Raw genomic sequence first — 17,069 nt, 5'->3', positions numbered from 1 at the left:
AAAGTGAAATCATGAAGTTTTTGTGCTCGTTAGCTCTGTCTCCGTCCCTGCTGAGAAAACTGCAAACACTGATTTTAGTCTGCTGACAGCAGGCCGCTCGCTCGAGGCGTTTCATCAGGTTTTGTTTTATAGCTTATTTAGATGAGGCGCCCTGGGACTCGAGGCCGAGCGGTCTTTCCTGTCCGACTGCTTTAAATTCCCCTGTGGGGTGGATGTGCTGACGGTGTAAATTGATCAGACATGATCCGACCTTTGGTTCAGTTTCTGCAGCCGCTCCCTCAATAAAGTGAAACTGAAACCGGCGACACTGAACGTGTTTGCAGCCAAACTAAAACGTTATCGGTCCACATTTAAACCTGAAGAGTTGAAACATGCAGTAACTGCCAGACTGGAGTTTTTATTGTAAATATAATTAAATATTCATTTGCACAGATGAGTTTTAATTTGTCTCAGTGTCGCTGCACGTCTGATGGTCTACATCAGGATTAACACACAGACGATGGAGACGGCTCAAAAATAAAAACTGATCCACTGCAGAGTTTGACTTTGTCCACATGTTTGCAGAGCGTCTGTTTGGCCTCGTCTCCATTGATCGCAGAGACGTCAGCTTTTTGTCACACTGCTGTTTTTAATACAAACGTGGAGATTAATGACGCGTCTGAAGCTCACGCTAACAAGTGCCAGAGCTGAAGATCAGGATCAGATCATCTCTGCAGATATTTGGATTTGAAGTCACATCAGTTTTTATTCGTCTAAAATTATCACCAACAAAGTGTTTTAAAACATTTTTGCATTGATTTTTATAATTAACACATTATGGGGCTGCATGTCTGTGGAAGAGAGCCAGAGGTTAATAATAACAATGATTACATGCAGAGAGGTGTATAAACACACAGTGATCGCAGAAGAAACACCCAGTGCATCATGGGAATCCCCCGGCAGCCTACGTCTACTGCAGCATCACTAAGGGAGGATTCAGGGTCACCTGGTCCAGCCCTAACTATATGCTTTAGCACAAAGGAAAGTTTGAAGCCTGATCTTGAAAGTAGAGATAGTGTCTGTCTCCTGAATCCAAACTGGAAGCTGGTTCCACAGAAGAGTCTTTGTAGATGAAACCACTGCCAACAAAATTAAAAGTATAAATCAGTCGTCACCCTTTCCAAATGGTTGAGGATGTAGTTACACGTGTCTAAACAGTAGGGGGCACTAAAACTGATGTAAACCAGGATTTAGGTCAAGTTTTCCTCTCAAAGTCGACTCTGATACTTTGACTCTGAGGAGTCTGAGGCGGTTCGACCTCTTCCAGGATCAAAAGGCAGCTGACGGAGACTCCCAGGTATTCAGCCTGCAGTGGGGTGAAGGCCTTAGAGTTGGTGCATGGTCTCCACTGCAGGCTGAATACCTGGGAGTCTCCAGTTGAACTATCGTGAACCGGTCACCACAGTCCTTTGAGGGTTACTCCTCGTTATCTGACTTTCTGCTTGTTTTCGTGCGGCAGGTGACGACAGACCGTCTGTGGAAAGTGGTTTACAACGAGCTGGGCGGATGCCCCGGCAGCACCAGCGCTGCGACCTGCACCAGGAGACACTACGAGAGGTGAGACAGACATCATCTCTGACTGCGCTCACCGAGCGTTTCAGACCGTTTTACACTCAAAAGTGAGCAAAGGGAAGTGACGAGGGTCTGTAAGCAGAGAGGAAAACCAGCCAGTGGGCTTCGTACCTTCATCCAGCAGAGGTCAGCGCTGGATGAAGCGGTCATTAGTGTTAGAGAGCAGGAAAGCTCCCTGTACCTGAGTAGACCATGTGCATTACTGTGCACATTATTATTCTGGCTCCGTAATATCCTGACAGGTGTAATGGAAATACTGAAAACTAAACCCTTGACCTTTGACCTGTGACTAAAAGGGTCCACATGCTAAAGTTCAGGTTTCTGTGTCTCAGGCTGATGCTTCCTTATGAAGAACACCTCAGAGCGGGCGGAGCAGAGTTTAAAGTCCCAGAATCCCCGGTGGTGCCGAAGCCCAGAGGCATCAGAGGCAGGAGACCACATCCCAGAGGCAAAAAGCCGGGACCCAGACCCCGGGAGAGGAAGGTGGCCACACCACCTGCTGCTGCTTCTCCCACCATGCATGATGACGTGAGCTGACAGCTTTGTTTTCATCTGTTACTAACACTGCTGAACGCTGATGCTCCGTAACAGATGCTCGGGTGATGCTGTGATGGGGGGACGCTGACACTGCCGCCTCGGGGTGGGCGGTAGAAACGGTAGAAATTTATACCGCTCTACGGCGATAGCGCATGTTGATGGTGTCATCAAGCTGCCCCTGTGTTGGTCGAAAGCATGGCAGCAGCTGCAAACAACATCATCTGCAAATTATGGCGGGCGACAGTCATAGCAAAGAGATGAAGCACTTTTGGAATATGGGGGAAGCCAAAAACTGCGCTTCCTCCACTTCTGTACCACTGATTCATTAATGCTGAATTCTCTGGCAGCTGCTCTGTTCCCATGTTGTTGCAGTATATTAATGACTCACCTGTGGATGGATTATCTCAGTTGTTCTCCTGACTGACGTTTGGTCCGTTTACAGCATCCTGCCATGCGACTGTATTTGTCTCTAACCATCAGGAACCCTCACATTAACTTTTATCAGGTGGAAAAAGTTAGCGTTCATCCTCCAGCTTCACTGTGTTTATGTTATGCTAACATAGCTGTGTTGCTAGCCACCACCACTTCAGTAACCCTGCAAACGTCACTGCTTTAATTGGCTTAGTTGGTTCACCTCCAGCCTCTCTTGCCTCTGAACAGGTCCCAAACCCGAACGGCACCATGGTGGCAAAGAGAGGTCGAGGCCGGCCGCCGGGCACGCGAAACAAGGCCACGGTGCTCGCTCAGGCAAAGCTGCTGGCACTGCAGCAGGCGAAGGTCAAAGGCAGTGCGGTGGAGATGACGCAGCAACAGCTTCCAGCCGTGGGCCGCGGAGGAACTGCCGCCAGCGGCATGCACAGGGTAACGACCACGAAACACTCGTACACGCCTGTGAGGAGGTTTGATTTGACTGCATGTGATTCATTTCCTTCTCTGCTCCCTGCAGCCGGCCATCCTGCCCATCACCATGCCCCTCACCCCGGACCTCGCCCCCCTCGCCGGCCCCTTCATCTCTTTCCAGCCCAAACCGAAGGAGGTGAAGACAGAGCGAGGGGAGTCTGTGGTTCCCGCCACGGGCGTGCTCCTCTCCGCGCTGCCGCGCCACTTCATCAGAGGCTCTCTGAGCGGCTTCAGCCCCATCAAAGGCTTGTGTCCTTCGGACGTGTTCAGGAGCCGGCTGGGACTGCAGAGGGGCCCCGAGAGCCCTGCCCTGACGCCCCAGAACCCGAGCCAGCACCATCCAATCATCTACACCCCCCAGCCGAAGAGTGGGAGCCCAGACACCCCTCACCCGAGCGGGGAGCAGCCACAGCCCCACCCCCTCCAGCAGCACCACACCCATTGCTCAGGGTGTAACATGGACGAGGGGGGGCCGAGAGGAGGCGGGCGAGAGGCTAGAACCCGGCCCCCCATGCCCCCCCTCCGAGTCCTTCCCGTGAACCTTGACTGCAGCGTTCAGGTGTGTCAGCTGATGAGGACTCGTTGCTTGGGCCCATCCCAGCTGCAGATGTTCACGCGGTGCCTGTCCGAGGCTCTCTCCCAGGACCTGAACGCCAAGCCCACCCCTCCCCCCGAGCAGGCGCTGCCCCTCAACCTCAGCAAACGGTTCACGCCGAAGAGACCCGCCGCGGAAGGGCCGGAGCCGAGCCGGGCCGTCGTCAATGGGAACGCCGACCAGCTGCCGGCCAAGAGAGTGAGGACCGGCTTCACAGAGCCAGCTGAGGAAACGCGCTCCAGCTCCGCAGGAAGTGCAGCAGGAGGAGCGGCGGTGGTGGGAGGAGGAGGGCAGGTCGAGGTGGAGATGAAGAACCAGGATGAACCCGCAGATCTGAGCTCGCCCAGCAGGATCCGGGCCTTCCTGCTCGGCCTGCCGCCCTTCAAAGTCAAACTGGAGGAGGATCTGAATGGCGTGCGGTTCGGGAAGTTCGTCCCTAAAGTCGAGAGCGGAGAGGATCCGCTAAAAGATGTGAAGGAGGAGGATGAGGAGGAGGTGGCAGTAGAAAAGATGGCGATGGAAGGGAGAGACTGCGGAGACTGCTCCAGCCGCGGCGCCGCCAATGCTGACACGCAGTGTTTTTAACCCCCGCCGCTCTGATTTGTTGGAAGATGCCCTATCACGTCAGCGCCTGAACCCACGGGAGCGCGGAGCTTTCGTTTCTCCATCTTCACCAACTCTTCCTCTTCGCGTTTTAGTTTTTTTCCACTCACGTCGTCGGACGAACTCTGCGGAGGAACGACGGCTCATGACAATCACGCATCTCACCGGAGACGAGACACGGACTCGGACACACACTGCCATAACCTCCATAACACTACGATTGACTCCGCCGTCAGAGATCCACAAAGTCAGAATCAGTGTCCATCTATGGGTGATGCTATGCATCGGGACTTCATTAACTAGCATTAAGAGTGTACTGTAGTTTGTAGCTTTTAAATTGTACTCTACGTCTGTAGAGACAGAGTTATTTTCTGATAAGGTGTTTAGATGTTACGTGAGCAAAAGAAAAAAGAAGCAGCTCCTCTCAGTCTTCACGTTATAGCTCGTTAAGTGAAGCGTTTATAGTCCTGTTCGTTAGCTCTAATGATGTAAACTTTCTCACACACGTGCCTTAAATCGGCCTGCGAGCTGCTTCGTCGCCGGCTTCAAACACATTCTCTTAAAGAGATACCTTGATGATGGACCTGCGTCCCTCAGCTCTCTTGTAGAGCTGCTTCCAGGCCTGAGAAAAATTGGCGTTTCAGTGTTTCTCAGAGTTCGTTAAGCTCGTAACGACTGCGCGGACCCTCCACCTCATTGGTTTCCTTATAAAACCCTCAGCAGCTACGATGGCGCCCTCATCACTACCAGCCTTCACATTAGAGCTCGTACCAAACTCGTAGCCCAAGCATTCAGACTACCTCAGGTTCTTTTATAGTTTCTCGCCTGCTTCATATGTTCAAGGGGAGTATCCCAGCATGCATTAGGGTAGGAGGCCAGTCCATAAACGCACATAGATGGATGCCAAGCATGTGGAGTTAAACTGTTAAAACACGTCTTCTCCTCAACTCCTACAAACTGTTAGGAACTACTTTTAGTGGCGGATTGATCCGTATATAGGGGTGTTTAGGGCAGCGTGAGATCAGAAAGTTCCAGCACAGCTGCTCGGGAGGCAGGCACCGGCTGACCTCCAGCGTTGATTTTTCAGCTTCTTTTTAATTTCTCAAAGTGGACAAACTCAGACGGAGGGATCTGAGGGAGGGGTTCAGGAGGTGAGCAAAGATTAGGAATCACCTGGTGCAGGTGAGGGATAAATTCACGGTTTACAACTTGATGAATGTGGAGAACATGACGGACTTCACCTGCTGAGCCTGTCAGGAAGTCTGGAGTCTTCGTCTGGTTCGTAGAGCGAACGCTCGCCATCCGTGATGGTCAGAGTGCGACTCCGTAGCTCCAACTCTGGACCTCTCAGAGAAGAGGATCTTTAATGTGAAACCAGGTTTCCGGTCCTTTGACGGGCCAATGTCTGGGACTTTCTGATCACCTCGTCGCGGTTTCCTGCGGCTTCACGAGCGCTCGAGTCGTCTCCATCCGGACCTCATTACATCTCGTTTTGAGAGCGGCGCCGTCCTTTGCGGGAGCGGCGAAACGATTCTGCACCGCTCTCCGATGCGCGTCGGACCTGTTAGTTCGGTTTCTGTTTGATTCAGTCGTGTTTAGGAAAAAGCTCCACCAAAGACTGCGAAACGGATCCTTCATCACTTCATCATCATCATCCTGTCATTTAAAGTGCGTACATGAAACCCAACAAACATCAAGGTATCCCTTTAAGTCGCCTTTTCCTGTTTGTTTTCTGCCACAGACGTTGGTTCAGATTTGCACACCTACTGTACACACTCGCTTTTCCTCGTTTCCTTTCTTCCTGCCCGAGTAGTCGAATCAACTACGACACCGAAATTAAGTGGTGCTGTTTGCTTAGTTTTGTTGCCATATTATTGTTGCTATTATTGTTGTTGTTCTTTTCATCGCCATCACGTGTCGAGAGGAAAAGTTCCTCGTAGCCGACCTAATTTTCCTGAGAATTTTAAGAAAGTCTATTTTAATTAAAAGAAACCGTGGCTTGTTTATGAAAATACGTGCAGGACTTTTTCCTCCTGATTTATTCGACTGTTGGCTTCATGTGAGGCAAATCGTTTGTGAATGAGTACGCGAGTAGAGATGTACACACTCAGTCGGTCGTAGCTGGGCAGACGCACCAAAGTACTCGACCGGGACTTTTCCGTGACCTCTGTCGGAGTTTTAGGACTTCAGGATTTTCTTCTTCACTCGTGGGGAAAATGAGCAGTAACCAGGAGACGATGGTGAATACCGGTAAATACAAAGTCTTATTCCCCTTCATGCAGTAACAACAGTGAGAACAGGGTAACTACTGTACATAATGGCTCTGCTTCTTCCTGTCAGAACACCTTTATTTATTGTAGGTGAGGCGCTTCAGAGGGAACGAGTTCATAAACCTCCAAACGTTTCCAAAAAACGCATGTACACTCGGTTTTATCGTCCTGCAGACGCAGCGTGTCTTTTCAGGCTTTACACTCGATTTTACACAAGAAATGTGACAGAAGTGGTTGTGTGAAAGTTTTCCACCTGCACCTTTAGCTTTTGGCGAGCTGTACCGCTTACTTTAACGCACAACTTAGGACTTTATCAAAGGGGGACCGATTCTGCTCATTTCCTTTATTTTTATTCTTCAACTCTACCAGAGCAGCTTTGCATGACTCATAGCTCAAAATAATCCTTATTTTTATTAAACTGGGCTTTAACTTTATCGTATGTCTAAAACAAGCTGTTTTAGCTCCAGTGTCTCTAAGGAAACCCTCCTGAAAAGCCTGCTTTCCTCTGATTGTCCAACTGCTGTAAGCCTCCTGAGGGGCAGCAGCCAGTAAAGCCTACAGTAGAGTGGCATGTGTGCAGATGACCCCTTAAAAGCACCCCAGGAGTAACCGATGAAGACGAGGTCACATTTCAAAACTAGCAAAATGACTGGGTTTGCATCAAATGTTAGCGAGGGTGGTCTTTGCATGTTCAGATGTTCTTGGAAGAACCCGGAAACTTTCAATGATTTTCAATCCACGTCTTTGTCGATTAATACTGAGGTGCTAGAACTTGTCACTAAGGGTACCCTCGCTGCCAAAAAGCAGGTGTTTGAAGCGCAGTTAACTTCACAAAACTTTCTTCTTCTTCACAAAATCGCTTCACTCGCCATTATGTCATCCTGACCTTTGAATCAACTCGTCTTCCTCTGTCGTAGGACCTCGTTCACTTTGATTCACCTCAGCTTCTCACTGGGCGCCTCCCAGTCAAACCATAACTCCACTGGACCAGTTTTCTCTTTAATCTCTTAAATCTGTTTTTATTTTTAGCTGCATTTATTGTTGACGAGGCAAAGTCAGGTGAAGGGAGGTCTTCTAGTTTAGAGCTGGAGAATCAGGTGAAACCAGTGTGAGACTAGGTTTGTTCCTGGTTATTTAAACTGAGTTTGTTAAAGTTTCTTTAGGTATAATTTCAGTCTTTTTTTTCTTTTCCCATTTGATCTTAAATTTTCCAATGTTTACATTTTGTTATGCATGTTCAGCAGATCTTATATCCAGTGTTTTGCACACTACTCCAGCATCAAGACTCAAACGGCACTGCTCATTTCTGTAAAGTTCTTCAAATTTAAGTGCCTGATACTTTGGATTGGAGTTGATACTTGCAGGCGAATGAGCTCATTGGCCTTCACAACATTGACTTGAACAACGGCTCCTGCAGTCGGATGGCGTTTCTTTGACCTGTTGGGTGAAATGAGGTAAAGCCGCGGTGTTGGAGGCAGGACGCTCGCTCAGCTCCGTCTGTTGGAGCAAACTGGACCTAACGAGGACGCCGAGTAGCTGGACGGACATTCATGAAGAAAAATGATCAAATCTTTTTTAAAAGGTGCTGCACGCCACATTTTAACATCTGACGTTGCTGCATCAATGTGACTGTTAAAAAGAGAGAAAGCTCCATGTCAGATGCTCCTAAAGACGACTATTTTAATCAATTCTGTATTTTTGAATAAACTATTGAATGTTTGGCTGAATAAAGTGTTTCAAAAAAAATATTAGAAATTTTTTAAACTGAGTTAGAATTCAGCAGATTTAAAAAACTGGGACGTTGCTGTTTCTACTTATGTGATTTTCTTTATTTCCTGCTGCACATCTCCTGCTCCAGGAGAAGATCAAAGTTTCAAATGTTGGTCTAAGTCCTCCTGGCTCTGTATGACATCACAGAGAGGGGATTTCCCTTGTATGGTCCTCTGGCAGAGAAATTAAATGTTTCCAGGTGTTAAAAATGCTGCTTGTGGCACCTTTAAAAACTCTTGGATGTTACACACTGACGAATGTCTCACTCACATCTGCCTGTGATCTCATTTTTAAATCACCTGACACGTTTTTGTTTTCATGATTTTTGTCCCGTTTTGTTTTTGTTTGTTTTTCCCATGGAAACGAACCCTGGATCAGCAGAAGCATCTCGTGTTTTTTTTTTTTTTTTTCTCTGCAACCTGAGTTGAACTTTTGGTCTCAGTCAACCGGAGAGAACGAACGCTTCCCCGAGATGTTTGATTTGAACTGCAGGAGTTTGTTTTTAAACCCTCTCGATTGATTATGTTAAACAGAACTTCCTTTTTGTTTCTGTAAACAGCTAGCAGTGTCAGGTACCATTCCATTTTAACACTGTATATTTATAATAAAAGTAATCTGTTAATAATTCCTTTGTAATGTTTCCTCCAGTATTCACGATGTTCCTTCACTTGAGGACGGTGTTCAGATGGAAAAGTCTCGATGTCACGGAAATTTGTATGAGATGATATTCAAATATTTGAGTTAGAATTTGAAAAGAAAACAAGAATTTTTATAGAATTTTTATGGCAGTAAAGTAGATTTCTCAGAATAAACTATCTTTATAGTGTTTTACAGGCAAATTAAAAAGAATGTATGTAAAAGTTTGTCACAGTGGACGTTAACATTTCAGCCACTGCTGTGTCGGTTTTATGGAGCCACAAGTGACCATATTTGGAAGAGAGGGTGGAGTCTTGTGTGATCAGCTAATGCTAGTTGACCTTTTACACCAAACACACCAAACTAAGGTTTCGGTCACAGAGGCATAGAGACGGGTTAGTTGCCATCTGATAACCACAGCTTCACAGTATTTGCCCCGAAAGCCTTGTGATTGCTTTGGTTGCTAGAAGATTGGCTGTAGTTTGCATGAAACAGGGAGACTTCTTTGAAAACACTACCTGGTGAGCTGTGGAGAAAGTCGAACAAAAGCCAATGCAAACCAGAACCGGAGACCTTTCACCTTCAAAGTAAAAGTTCTTTTACTGCTGCAAACAGTTTCAAAAGTAAGCTTCCATAGCAGCCAGCGTTTCACTCATGACAGAAGACGATGTTAACAAGTAGAAATATATGAAGTTGGAGTTATTATTATTATTATTATTATTATTATTATTATTATTATTATTGTGTCCTGCTGGTAAAGCTTCCAGGCTGCCTTCCCTCATAGTAGCCATCCCTCAAGACTTTCTCAATTTGAAGCAACACGGTATCAGGGATTGTAACATCTAGTCCTTTCATTAAATTAGAATTTTATTTTATTTTTTTAATCAAGCTTTCAAAATACTTTGAGTTACAAGTTGTGTGGGTTATTTTTAGAACAAAGTTTTCCTCTTAAATGACGCTGGAAGTTGGATTTGAAGAATTTTGGAAATTGTCTTTTATGAAAACACAAAATGTGACTAAAGTAACAAAAGAGAACTTCTATAAAAGCAGTAATGTTACAGACAGCCTGTCCTGTCCTGCTCAGCAGTACAAATATTAAGTCATTTGTTTCCGTAAGCAAAATAAGAATTAACTGTTTAAAATAATCTTTTGATTGTGACATTATTCTTATTTTATATCAGATGTAAACTTGATTATAAAAAGCTGTACGATATTTGCAGGTAAGCAAATTTTTCCCCGTGTATACTGTTAGCGTGAACCACTCAGCCAGGGGTTAGCATTTACAGATGTTTGCTAACTGGTCCCTAAATCTGTAACTCTGGACATTTTTTTGTCTGTTTGGGGGGGGGGGTTGTTTTTAAATAAACTTTTGTTAAAAATAGTAAATTTAATGTCAGATTATTTAACATCACAAGTGTAGGTGTAATAATAATAATAGAAATGATGTAAGAATTTTTTTGTATCCTTATACATATTAAATATACTAATAACACTTAGTGTCGTCGTCCCCCCCCCCCCCCCCCCCCCCCCCCCCCCAATAATATGGATATCTACAGGGTGGGCCATTTATATGGATACAGCGTAATAACATGGGAATCTCTGTTTGTGGCACATTAGTATATGTGAGGGGGCAAACTCCTCAAGATGGCTGGTGACCATGGTGGCCATTTAGAAGTCGGCCATCTTGGATACAACTTTTGTTTTTTCAATAGGAAGAGGGTCATGTGACACATCAAACTTATTGGTAATGTCACAAGAACAACAATGGTGTGCTTGGTTTCAACGTAACTTTATTCTTTCATGAGTTATTTACAAGTTTCTGACCACTTATAAAATGTGTTCAATGTGCTGCCCATTGTGTTGGATTGTCAATGCAACCCTCTTCTCCCACTCTTCACACACTGATAGCAACACCGCAGGAGAAATGCCAGCACAGGCATCCAGTATCCGTAGTTTCAGGTGCTGCACATCTCGTATCTTCACACCACAGACAACTGCCTTCAGATGACCCCAAAGATAAAAGTCTAAGGGGGGCAGATCGGGAGACCTTGGGGGCCATTCAACTGGCCCACGACGACCAATCCACTTTCCAGCAAACTGTTCATCTAGGAATGCTCGGACCTGGCACCCATAATGTGGTGGTGCACCATCTTGCTGGAAAAACTCAGGGAACGTGCCAGCTTCAGTGCACAAAGAGGGAAACACATCATCATGTAGCAATTTCAAATATGCAGTGGCCTTGAGGTTTCCATTGATGAAGAATGGACCCACTATCGTTGTACCCCATATACCACACCAAACCATCACTTTTGTTGTTCCAACAGTCTTGGAGGGATCCATCCAATGTGGGTTAGTGTCAGACCAATAGCGGTGGTTTTGTTTGTTAACTTCACCATTCACATAAAAGTTTGCCTCATCACTGAACAAAATCTTCTGCGTGAACTGAGGGTCCTGTTCCAATTTTTGTTTTGCCCATTCTGCAAATTCTGTGGCCGATCTGGGTCATCCTCGCTGAGATGCTGCAGTAGCTGGAGTTTGTAAGGGTGCCATCTGTGAGTAGCTAATATCCGCCGAAGGGATGTTCGACTAATGCCACTCTCCAGTGACATGCGGCGAGTGCTACGCTGTGGGCTCTTGCTGAATGAAGCTAGGACAGCCACTGATGTTTCTTCATTAGTGACAGTTTTCTTGCGTCCACATTTTGGCAAATCCAACACCGAACCACTTTCACGAAACTTAGCAAGCAGTTTGCTGACTGTAGCATGGGAGATGGGTGGTCTCGTAGGGTGTCTTGCATTGAAATCTGCTGCAATGACCCGGTTACTGCGTTCACCAGATATCAACACAATTTCCATCCGCTCCTCACGTGTTAACCTCTTCGACATGTCAGTGGCTGTGAACAAAGAGAAACTTGTAAATAACTCATGAAAGAATAAAGTTACGTTGAAACCAAGCACACCATTGTTGTTCTTGTGACATTACCAATAAGTTTGACGTGTCACATGACCCTCTTCCTATTGAAAAAACAAAAGTTGTATCCAAGATGGCCGACTTCTAAATGGCCACCATGGTCACCACCCATCTTGAGGAGTTTGCCCCCTCACATATACTAATGTGCCACAAACAGGACTTTAATATCACCAACCATTCCCATGTTATTACGGTGCATCCATATAAATGGCCCACCCTGCACATATATGATAGGAAAAATTATGTTGACTTAATTTTTGGATGTTAATTATGAATGATGATGAAAACTCTTCAGCATCATTTTGATTTTTGCTCTTCTTTTTTGAGCAAATTCCTGCTTTTTAAAGTTGAACAGAAACAATAATGACCTCCAGATTTTTTTCTAAACCTTGTGATTCCTCAATCCGACCACTAGATGGAGCCAGAGACCTGGAAGAATTGAGTCCCGTGTGGAAGCTTTTATTATGGAGAGCAGAAACACTGACCAGTTTTCTCGAGTCATCTTTTTGCTCTCATGTTAGCTTCTCTGTGTAATTTGTTGTCATGTAAAAATGTAATTAAGATTATAATTATTTAATTGTTATTTATTTAATCATGATTAAATTAAACATTCTTTAAAAAATATCCTCCAGATAGTTTTGAGTCTAAATTTAAAGTAAAATATTTGCCCTCAGATTTTTATTGCCAGCTTTATGCCTAATGAAACGCAGGTCCTTGTGTTGTGAGTGATTAGACAGAGTTGTGTCCCCACAACAGTAGTAATACAAGAACACACACACACACACATTCCTCTGCTGCTGGACTTTTAAACTCACCGTGTTTTAAAAAAAAGAAAAGGCATCCTGAGAGCAAACACTCAAACCGAAGAGGAAATGAGCACATTCCTGAGTCTGCTGCAGGAGCACTGTTACTCACAGTGTGTGTGCGTGCTGTTTACAGAGGTCTGTAGATGAAGACATGCAGGTTTGACCTTTGACACCAATGACCTAACTCATGGAGGTGACGTCGCAATGAGATGAATTTTAAGGAGGGTGATGTAGTTCAATTAAACCAAAGCTCAGTGTGTTAATCGACACTGATGTTTAAATTAACACAAATAATAACAACACTGTCAGATGTTTCAGCGTTAATGCAAACGCTGAGACTCGAATCAGTGACTGTTTTGTTACACCAGTCATAGAATAACATCAACCTCTCATCTGACATAGTTTTTCAAATTATAATAATTTAAAAAGAAAACTGTGAAACTAATGAAACATGCAGACTAGTTTATTCTTTGCTAACGTGTCCATCAGGAACCCTGAATTCACATAATTTTGTAGTCTTCGCCATCTTTATTGAAGTTATGATGTTATATATTTGTGTTTGTGCCGCAGCCTCTCTGAGACCACTTTTCAGCTGTTACTGTTAATTAGCTATAAGCTTACTGACCAGGCTAGCTCGTGTTAGCTGATAACTCAAATACGGTCACAGGCAGGAGCTTTAAAACAATGGTGACTTCAAGGTGGCAACCATCCATTTTTACATACAGTCAATAGTTTCGAAATATAGTTGTTGTTTTCTTCTCTCTCCTTGGAAAGAACTGGAAATGTTTGCCGGCCTCAGCTTGTAAATCTGTGCTCAGATTCAAACTCTGGCTCCTTTTTGGGAATAAAAAATGTAGTTTTAGTTTGAATGATGAGCTGAGAGTCTGATTCAAATATCAGCATTTCTATTCACCTTATGAGGAAATGTATTTTTCTGTGTCATGTATCTAAAACAGCTGAAAGTTTAGATTCAGCCACTTCATTTTGAACATTTGAGCCTCTGTGAGACGTTTGTGTTCCTGCAGACTTTGTGTCTTTCGGTGTCTTTCGGTTTCTGCTCTGGATTACAGAACTCACTGTGGGGCTCCGTCTCATTGGTTTGGTATGCGAGTTGTGTTTGTCCTGCAGACTTTTAACCCCTTGAGACTCATAAATATTTCTTTCTGAAGTCTCCAGTCTTTGTCTGCGCTCAACTGTAAAAATAAAACCCAGACAGGAGAAAGAAATCTAATAATCTCAATGAAAACACAGCTTCAGCAGCAAAGACAGAAAAGTCTGACACTGAGAACGTGCAGAACAAGAACGGCTTTTCGGAAGCAACGGTGCGAGTGCAGATTATCGTCTGACAAAAACAAACTAAATATCAAGAAAAAGTCACGACGAGATGTTTTATTGATCAGAGGTTCCTTTTGTTCGTCACGACTCCCTGAAACTGAAATGGAGGATGTCACAAAGAGACTCACGATGTGACTGAAACATGTAAAATCGAATCTACAGTTCCTAAATAATGTCTGAAACACTGACAGCACCACAGGACGTGCTTTAGGAGCTTTTGATTGATCCACCAGTGAAAACACAACTCAGAGTTATCTTATGTCTCTTAGATGTTTCCAGTCCGTTAAACACATTTATAAACTCAACAGTAACTCTGATTTGGTCACATTTAGTCATAAAAACATTGTTTATACTGCATCACAGTGGGGAGGGAGGCAGCTGCAGAACATATCCTCCTGAGAGTTGGTGCAATAAAAGAGTTCAGAGGTGTAACAGGGCCTCCTCCACGCTGGACATGCTTGAAACGCCTCACCTGTAGGAGGCACCTCAGTCAGATGTTACCGTGGCTGGATGTGGAGGAGCAGCATCCCCGTTTCAGAGCTCAGTGAGAATTACCTCTGTGTAATAAAATCGAATGGCACAGCGAAGAGGCACGAAGCCAAGAAACAGCTGAGACCTGTGATTAGAAAGTAAGCCGGCCCCCAAACTGATATGAGCTGACTGAGGCGGACTGATGGCCGATAAAACGTTTTCAGCATCAGTTTGTCGCACAGGTAAAAGCAAAGAAATCTCCCAAAACCTTCACATCCTCGCCGCTCTGAACCTTACTGACGACACGCCTGACGGAGGAGTCAGAAGAGTGAAGGGTCGCTTGCGGGAAGCAAGTTTGCCTCGCTTATTAAAGCCAACGAACTCCTGGGAGGATCCGTCACACGAGGCTGGATGTCATTGTTCACCGTGTTTGAAGGCGAGACCATACTGCCCATCAGGCTCCAACAGTGGAGTCTGGAGGTGGGAGCATTGTGGTGTGAGGCTGATTTTCAGCACACAGCCAAGGAAAATAAAGCTGCTGCAGCGGCCCACTCAATCACCGAAGGAATCTGTGGAAAAAAGCAAAAGTTCACAGAAGTCAAACTTTCACATTCATCTGGAAGAATGGGATAAAAATCCCACCAGAGCAACGCCTGTGCTAGTTTCTCCAGGAACACAGGATACTGAAGGAGTCCAGTTAGCAAATTAATCATCTTTAACTGGGTTTAAACTTCAGCTTCTCCTTTTTTGTCCCTTTTTCAGGTCTCGTGATGTTTCGTGTATGAATGAGACGGGACCAAAGAACGATTAATGCCTGGTGATGTGAGATCTTCGGGCTTTTCCTTTAAAGCTCTGTGAAGGTGCTCTCACACATGCTGGTTTAAAGCTCGCGGTCACGGCGTTCAGAGCTGATCTTCAGCTCGTTTCACCCCCACACAGTTTTTTTATTGCTCTAATCTGTTTCAACATCCCGACGCCTCTTTACTTGGACGGAAACATTCGGAGCGTCTGATCTTCATAATTTCTTGATAAACATCTTTCATTTGAGAGGATCCAAACGCGTCGAGTCATCGGAGGATGCAGATTTAGGAGCTTAGAGACAAACTAAATGACAAAGAGTTTGGATTTGTGGAGCTTCTATTTGATCCCAAAGGAAAACTAAGAGACGTGACTGCTGATGGACAAAAGGGGAGACGCTCTGTCTCACACACAGACCACAGATGGGAAGTGAACCTCTGCTTTTCCTTTGTCCTCCATCTGTCCACGTGTCTGCCTCCTCCTCCAGGCGTCCCGATGTAGATGCTGATCAATGGATCAATCGATACCCCGCCGTCACACAGCAGCGAGGTTTGGACAAAGGACCAGAGAAACCTTTTGTTTCCTCCAGTTTTTACTGCAAAGAAACAGCAACGATTTATCTGCTGGAAACTACAAAATAAGAGCGTGTGAGATTGAACCAAACATCCTGTATGTGCGTGAACGTCACAGATTCCTACTTTTTCTGTTCCTGCGTCTTATTTTCTTTCACTGGAACCAAGTGGATATGAGACTCGTTTAAACGAAGGAAAACAGAAAAGACTAAGACTGCTTCTGTGTTGAGCAAAAACTGAACTGCACGAATCGTGAGTTTAAATACGAAACCCTGAGTGTGAGAGAGCGGTCGCTGTTTAATCCCAGTCGTGAGGTCATTATTTTCAGTACTGACAAAGGTGGAGCTTCTGTCTTCAATGTCAGAGTGAAAACATCAAGCTCATTTTGGAGGATTTCATTTTTGACGGTGCAGCGAGGAGGAGACGGAGGAGGGTGGGACTCAAACCCAGGTCGCTGTTTTTAACCTTGCGGTGTCCGGCCGCCCGCTGTTAGTGAAACTGCAGCGGATTGGTACAAACCAGAAACCGAAGCCACGGTGACGTCAGCGGCTCAAGTTTGGATTTTGGGTCACGCCATCTTGGTTTTTGGAGACACTGGAGTAAAGAAACAAAGCGTGCAGCAGCGTCACACCAAAGAACTTGCTACACTCGCCTGTGTCACCTCCACCTGTCAGTCACACAGGCCACGCCCCTATGTTGGAAAGAAAAGGATCCTGTTGGCGGCCCTCATGAGCTCAGCACCAACACAACGACCACAAAGGAAACATTTTCTGCCCGGTACGACGGCGGCCGGGTAAAAGAGGCCGATGGTGCAGAGTCAGATTCTGTTTTAGTGCCTTGCTGAATGGCGCCGGCGTTCGTGGTCCTCCAGGATGCTCGGTCTCTCCCTCGGCGCAGCAGCTCGTCCTTTCCTTCTGCCCATGATGGCTTCTCTCCTTCGGCCTCCTCCACTTCTTTTCCCTTTGTTTTCCTGATGTGACATCATCGATCCGACCCTCCTCGTCCTCCCGATGAAGTCGACACGTTTCCTGTTTGTGTCCCAGCTTTGCTTCCGTACATGAGGACAGGTGTGAAACCTTTCTGTTGCTGTGAGTTGGGCAGACGACGAACTCCAAAAATGAAACAATAATCGACCTGAAAGTCAAAGATTTTCACAGTTTGAAGTTAAAAGTTTGACGTGTTTCTGTTGTGCTTT

General features: G+C 45.5%; 1 protein-coding gene across 3 annotated transcripts in view; it reads left to right on the top strand.

Moving 5' to 3' along the window:
* Nucleotides 1-8,911, top strand: part of LOC113030218 (AT-rich interactive domain-containing protein 5B) — a 45,797-nt gene extending 36,886 nt beyond the window's left edge. For all 3 annotated transcript variants that reach the window (XM_026181425.1, XM_026181424.1, XM_026181426.1), the window contains 4 exons: nt 1,499-1,596; nt 1,944-2,139; nt 2,809-3,009; nt 3,095-8,911. In XM_026181425.1, the coding sequence (XP_026037210.1) occupies nt 1,499-1,596; nt 1,944-2,139; nt 2,809-3,009; nt 3,095-4,228 (1,629 nt within the window). In that variant the 3' untranslated portion in view covers nt 4,229-8,911. The remainder of the gene's footprint in view (nt 1-1,498; nt 1,597-1,943; nt 2,140-2,808; nt 3,010-3,094) is intronic.
* Nucleotides 8,912-17,069: the final 8,158 nt, after the last annotated feature.

This window comes from Astatotilapia calliptera, chromosome 10, assembly GCF_900246225.1.
Source record: "Astatotilapia calliptera chromosome 10, fAstCal1.2, whole genome shotgun sequence".
NCBI classification, from domain to species: domain Eukaryota; kingdom Metazoa; phylum Chordata; class Actinopteri; order Cichliformes; family Cichlidae; genus Astatotilapia; species Astatotilapia calliptera.
The sequence above is the reverse complement of the archived record's forward strand: the minus strand, read 5'-3'. Positions and strand labels throughout refer to the sequence as shown.